We start from the raw sequence: 7,028 nt of genomic DNA on the forward strand, positions 1-7,028 counted from the left end.
AAAAAAAAAAAAGAAAATTTTTTTGAAAGGAATGGGCATATAGTTCAGTGCAAAGGCTCCAGTATTGTAAAAAATGATGAAATATAGAGAATACAGATGCATACTTAAGGGAGTTTCCACTTCATATTGACCACAAAACATTAGGTCACGCATCTTTCAGGAATACAAGTGGGCTCATGATAGAGCACTAGCCCACTATGCGTGACGCCCTGGGCTTAAGCCCCTGTACCACGAAAAAAGAACATAAGTGGTCAGCACAGGCCCATTGCTTAATCCTAATGCATCAACTTACTGTTCTGGAGGATCCACATCTCTTAGGCCAATGTACACAATACTTGGGGAAGAGATACAAGGTTTGATCCAGGAAAAGCCTGGCAGTGGTGGCATCTATGAAGAGAAAGGGAACAGGATTAATCAGAAATTCTTCGTGTCCCATCATCAGCCTACACTTCTGAGGGTGTACAGTTGTTTTCTCCTGTCCTTGGGATATGTGCAAAGCATACTTGATCTACACGTGGAAATATTTCAGGGCAGCTAAAAACACAGTATAGTTTTTTTTTTTTTTTTTAATGTATTTGATACAGGGTTCTCACTGTACAGCTCGGCCTCGTAGTGATCCTGTTGTCAGCCTTCCCAGTGCTGGGATTACAGGCATACACTACACTTGGTCTGGGTGGCCAGCACAGCGTGTGGTGCCAGGGATCAAATCACAGTCACACAGGCACTTAGTCTACTGAGCTATCTCACCAGCCCTTAGCTTTCTCCAAAAGAATGAAAATGGTCTTTTCTATAGAAGTCTTGGTTTTTCATTTATTCACCTAAACATGAATCAGGAAGATGCTGACTAGCCCTTCTCCACCCCTTTACCCATCACTGGACTGTTTACAGATTGGTTTTTAAAAGCTTGATTGCCATCTTAAGTTATCAACACCCAAATGAATTCTTCCAGAAAAGAATCTTTGTACTGTCCTGGCTTAACTCAGTTTCTCACTGAGGGGAGGAATATGGAGTCTAGTCTGGGTCTAATATGGATTTGGATATCTTACGAACAGTTCAGAAAAACATCATCCAGAGGGGACGAAGACATTACTTATATTCCAGATCAGTGTCCCTCTAACCAATAGGCCCTCGGGCTGTGGGATACCCCTCACTGCCCCTACACTACCCACTAGCATTTTATTACCAGATTATGAGCTTCTCCCCACGATAGTAGGAATTGTGTTCTTGGCATCTAGCAGACTACCTGGTCTATTACTGTGTATGGTCAACAAATGAAGGAGTGGTGAGCCATACTCAGTACATCCTCCCCCTCAGTCTTAGTGAACTAGACCCAGAAGCACTGGAATAATCATATGGGACAGTTACCTTCTTCTGGCCCACTGACCTTGTCCTGTAGTTCTCTGAGGAGAAAGGCAACTGGCTGTCCATGGAGATTTCCTGATACAGTGGTAAGGGGTGTATTGATGTCAGCATGGGCATCAACCCAAATGACACAAAGGTCTGGGCAGTGCCGGGCGTGCCCACTAATAGTACCGATTGCCAGGCTGTGAAGAACAGATGTAATAATCTTCAAGGCCCTCTGCTTGGTAAACATCACCAGTAACAAATACACCCTCAGCCAACACCAGTTATACTCTGTCCTCAGGGCAAAGTCAGGACCTGAACTGAGGCCGAGTTGGGCTAAGACCAGAGTCCCTAGGTTGTACATCCCAGAGATTAACCTTCAGTGGGTTAGACAGGAGAAATAGAAAGCTCTACAACCAGTTCTCCTTGCATTGAGAGCTATTTCTGCCCTCCAAATCCATATAATTAGGATGCTCTATCAGCGCTAGCATAGGAAAGGACCTCAAGGATCTGTTAAATGATGTGAGCTGTATGAAATACCTCGCAAAAATATTGCTTACATGTTCCCAGTACTAAGGGAGACCTGGGAGATCTAATGCTAACTTCCAGAGAATCAGCTGTAAGGGTAAAAATTAGCAGGACTGTTGGTGTAGCTCAGCAGTAGAGCATGTTTGGGTCCATATTTAATTCACAGCATGACAAGAAAAAAAACATTATCAAGCTTTATTATGGCATTTTTAGAAAGCTTGTGATGCTTCCTAACTGAAAAAGTCAAATGCTGTTAAACATTAAATGAGGGGGCCTGGCCCTAGCTCAGGCCTTTAAGTGGCTGCTTCCACAAAGCTGTCAGCCTCAGGTTGCTGGAGTTCGAACCTCACACCTCTCCCGCTGGCCAAAAGTGCCCTGAAGGCATTCGAAAAAAAAAAAAAAAAAAAAAAACATTAAATGAACAGGGCAACCCCAATTAAAGATCTCATGCCACTGAATAAGGTAAAGGACATTAGATGAATGTTATATTACATACATATGTGTGTAGCATTCAGACAGTTTGAAGTATTTCTATTTTGCCTTTCCTTGTCCTTGGATCCTGTTTGTGTCAGCCACTTGCCCTATCTCAGCTGCTAGAATACAGCTAAGGAGATTGTGGGTGGAAAGCTGCCAAGCTTCCCAGCAAGGGATTTATTATGGGAAGTGCAGTTTCAGCACCTTCGGAACCAAGGACAGCCCACCTTCATCAGTATAGCATAAGACAGCCTTGTACGCTTCCTACCGTAGCAGGTCCTTCTGTGGGATAGTCCAGTGCTAATGGTGAATGATGTGGAATTTGGGGGGTCTGGTGCAAGATGAGTTTTGTGACTGAAGCCACTCATCTGATTCTATAGAAAGGGCTAATCATAGTTGGCCAATTTAAATCAGGAGCGCTTTAATGATTAGTGTGATGACATAAGTTGTATGATATAAAAGGAGTGATCTGAATATGCTTCATCCTTTAAAATGTTCATCAGCTGCTCGGGTTATACTCCTATCTCTTCCTTGCTAGAATCTACAGAGTGCTAGGCTTTGGCCCTGAATAGGAAATAGGTAAGCAGTGAGATGGCTGCAGTATAGCTAACAGAGGAAAAACCAGACTGATACTCACATTGCTCAGGTCATCAAATAGAATTGACAAGAAAGACTAAACTTGGGAAGAGTCAGCACTGAGTTGGAGCCAAGAAATCCAACCTCGGTTTAATGTATTTAGCACAGGGTCTGTAGGATCTCACTACGCAGATTGGACTCCTAGTGATCCTCCTGTTTTCAGCCTCCCATGCACTAGGATTACAGGCGCCCGCCACCATGCCCGGTCTCAATTGCTGTCTCAGTATGCCCTGGGGGTGGGGCCAACACAGCAGGCCCAGGAATCAACCCCCGGCTCCTGTGACTGCCTAAGCAGGCACTTTAATCCGCTGAGCAATTTGGCTGGCCCTGGGAATGACCACTTTCATCTCCCACCTGAACTGCTACTCCTAACGTGGGCTCTGCTTGCCCCTTCTGGGGCTGGAGCTGAAGTTCAGTGGTAGAACCAGCAGGAGAGATGTCCTGAGCCTAATCCTCAGCACCCTTCAGATTTAACTCTGATAGTTACCTGGAAAGGGGTCTGAAAGGAGAAATTAGGCTCTGAAAAGAGAAAAAGGCTCTGGGGGGGGAATCACACTACTTGCGTCCTACTGTAGCGCTGCTACTTCCTGACTCAGATCCTTGGGTAATTATCTAGCCTCAGTACTTTTAAGAAGTAATAGGAAATAAGTATGAAATGTCCACACTCCTAGTACTTCAGATGCCACTGGCTACCAGAACCCTTTATTACTTAGCTCTTATCATACTCCTGCGAAATCTGACTACTCTAGCCCAGACTGACCTTTGATCTCATCTAAATTCTGTAAAAGTCAGTATTTATGAATTTTCCCTCCATGTGTATTAATTTCATCTAGTCCTAATAGATCACAAGTTTCCCTATTTCCTAGCACTGCTGAAAAAAAAGTCTTTGTAAAGTTTTCAGTAAAATAAAAGCTGATTTGCTAAAAGACAAAAAATAGTCACCTAGGGTTCATAATATGACGACAGTACGTTGATTTAGTGGGGGGCAAGGTGTCTTAACAAATTTATTAGTAGAAATGCTAATAAAAAATGTCTACATTTGGCTTGATACTGCATTCTACCAATTCTCCAAGATAACCAGATGAAAAATCTCTCAAGAAGCTTTCCAAGAGATGGCTTTGCTGTGTTGAAGGGCACGTCCTCTTAAGAGTATAGTGCATTGTACAAAGCAAGTCGTACAGTGCCTTTAGCAGCTCATGAGCTTGAACATTAAAACACTATAATACATCAGACCCTAAAAATTCTGTAGGTTATTTTTCCAGGTAAGGAAACCAAGTAAAATGCCCAAGAACCATGTCACACGGACCCCTGGCTCCTAGCTTACCTGTGGTCTCCTCCCACGGTGACACAGCTGTAGCCATCTGACACCGCCCTACTCACCACCTCAGTCAGTTCCTGGTTGGCGAGGCCCACTGAGCGTGGATTAATTGTCAAATTGTTGAAGGGCTCATCTTTGAGAACTGGAGTAAAAGTCAGATCTCCGAAGTCTTTTAGACGGTAGCCTGAAAACAGATGAAGGAATGACAAGGTGAACCACATGTGCTACTTTCTCACTGGCCTGGGCCACAAGTAACTTGTGATAATATCACATTCATTTTATAAATAAAATTAGAAATGTCACATGTAGCCCAATGCAGTGGCACATAAATACCTGTAATCCCAGCTATTGTAGAGGTTAAAGCAGGAGATCACAAGTTTAAGGCCAGCCTAGGAAACTTAGCACTGTCTCAAAATAAAATTTAAAAAGAGCTAGGGATATAGCTCATTGGTATAATACTCATAGGTTTTGTCCCTGGTCCCACAAAAGTCACATGACTGGCAGAATTACCTCAGTCCTCCAAGCAACCCTGAAATAGGTCCTGTTCTTCTAAAAAAAATCATTTATTTATTTGGTACATGGTCTCGCTATGCAGCTCAGACTTGATGATCCTCCTGTCTCAGCCTCCAGCGCTGAGATTACAGGAGTGCACCACTAAGCCCAGTTCCATTGTTGGCAGGGCATGCAGTAGTTGGTATTGAACTCAGGTCCTTGTATTTGCCAGGCAGGTGCTTAGACCACTGAGCTATCTCCCCAGCTACAGCTCCCGTTCTTTATGAATGCCATTTGGCAGCAGCAGCTGGGCTTCAGAAAGAAAGAACCCAGCAATTAACCTGGCAATCACAGAAATCAGTAGCAATCCCAGATACTCACATATCCCAGAATTATGTTTGGATTCCCCCCCCCCATATTTTAGGGAAGGGTCTACAGGATGTTCAAGGTCTCACTACTAGATCGGACTCCTAAGTGATCCTCCTGTTTGCAGCCTCCCAAGTGCTGGGATTACAAGCGTGTGCCACCATGCCCAGTCTCAATCGCCATCTCAGCACGCCCTGGGAGCTGGGCCAGCAAGGCAGGCCCAGGGATTAAACCCCTGGCTCCTGCACCTGCTTGTAGGCACTTTAATCCACTGAGCTATTTGGCTGGCCCTATCCCAGAATTATGAAGTGGAAGTAAAATATCGAAGAGTAACCAATAGGATTTAAAGAAAATTAAGTACTGTCAACTTAAGACAAAAGTACATTAGGAAAAAGTACATTAGAAATTCTTTTAATAAAGTTGGAGGCACTAAAACATACAGAAATATTCAGTATTTATTACTTAAAAGGTCCTAAGCATCGTCTCTTAGCACAGAACACAGATTCTTAAAACAGTCCTGTTAGGCAACTAAAGTGCAAGGATGCCGATTCCACAGCAAGGATAAAGTGCCTTGAGAGGTCGGGCCATTGGGTGTCAGAATCAGGAGTTGTAGCCCATCGGATGCCAGTGTTTCTATTTACTACACAGTTTATCTCCCAAAGAATCCCCCCTACTCCCAACACATCAAGAACTACATCTTCTGACAACTTGAATATTTTCCCACCTACATGAAGGGTGATGTTCTTTATCAGAAAAGAATCTAAACTATCAGAGCAGAATGTTCAGAGGTTGTACCCGTGGGGCCTCCACTTCTCAAGCTGGTGTCCAGGTGAAAGGTAGTGGTAGGAGAACTGTAACAGGATTGACACAAAACTCACCTTTTTACTTGTAGAGATTTGTTCAAGGCTTAGATTAAGAGAATGAATTACACTGTATGGTTTTGATCTCTTCTCTTAAATTGAAATTCAACCTAAAGCCAAAGTTTTGAGGAATGTAGAGATCTGAGAGGCACTTGGCTAGAACCTGAATCCTTAAGGCCACCCAAGGGGTTACTGGCAGAAGGTGTATTAGAAGCAGTACAGATAACCGTATCCTAGTGGTGGCAAACCTATGGTACGAATGCTGCAGTGGGCTGGTTGTATCATTAAATGCTCTAAAAGGTTCGCCATCACTGCCTTAGCCTGTTTGCAACTAAAAGTAAGGTACACCTCCAGCTAGTGTTGTGTGTGTGTGTGTGTGTGTGTAATTACTTTTTTTTTTCCGGAATCAGGGATTGAATATATGTATCTTTTGGTTACTGCACTTAAAAAAAAATCATAAAAGGCCCCACATCAGAAAAAATCCAGACAACTAAGAAAAAAGAGAATACAGGGGGAATATAATGAAGGCCAAAGATAGGGGAACCAAGAAGAGAAATAACCAAATAGGACCAGGTAGATAGCTCAGCAACATAAGCACCTGCCTGGTAAGCGCAAGATCATGAGTTCAATCCCCAGTACCACAAAAAATAATGAATGAACGAACCAGATAAATAAAAATCTATAGGGCTGGGGAGATAGCTTGGCAGCATAAGCACCTGCCTGGCAAGCACAAAGTCCTGAATTTGATCCCTGGTACTAGGAGCCCCAGGTGTGCTGTGCAGGCCCCAGAACTGGGTATGGTGGCACACACCTGTAATCCCAGCACTAGGAAGGCTGAGACAGGAAGATCACTGTGAGTCTGAACTGCATAGTGAGAACCTGAATCAAAAATAATGGGAATTACTAAGACAACAATATGCAATGTAGATGAGGAGAGATGGCTCAGTGGAATAAGTGCTTGCCTGGCAAGTGCAAGGGCCTGAGTTCAATCCCCGGTTCCACCAAAAAAA

The 7,028-nt window shown here is 43.6% G+C and overlaps 1 protein-coding gene across 1 annotated transcript in view; it reads right to left on the reverse strand.

Moving 5' to 3' along the window:
• Window positions 1-7,028, reverse strand: part of Arg2 (arginase 2) — a 29,521-nt gene that overhangs the window by 5,333 nt on the left and 17,160 nt on the right. Inside the window, exons 3-5 of the mRNA XM_004624772.3 lie at window positions 4,307-4,484; window positions 1,385-1,544; window positions 293-387 (exon numbers count right to left, since the gene is read on the reverse strand). Of these exons, the coding sequence (XP_004624829.1) occupies window positions 293-387; window positions 1,385-1,544; window positions 4,307-4,484 (433 nt within the window). The remainder of the gene's footprint in view (window positions 1-292; window positions 388-1,384; window positions 1,545-4,306; window positions 4,485-7,028) is intronic.

Source organism: Octodon degus, unplaced genomic scaffold (genome assembly GCF_000260255.1).
Source record: "Octodon degus isolate 3935 unplaced genomic scaffold, OctDeg1.0 scaffold00007, whole genome shotgun sequence".
Lineage (NCBI taxonomy): Eukaryota > Metazoa > Chordata > Mammalia > Rodentia > Octodontidae > Octodon > Octodon degus.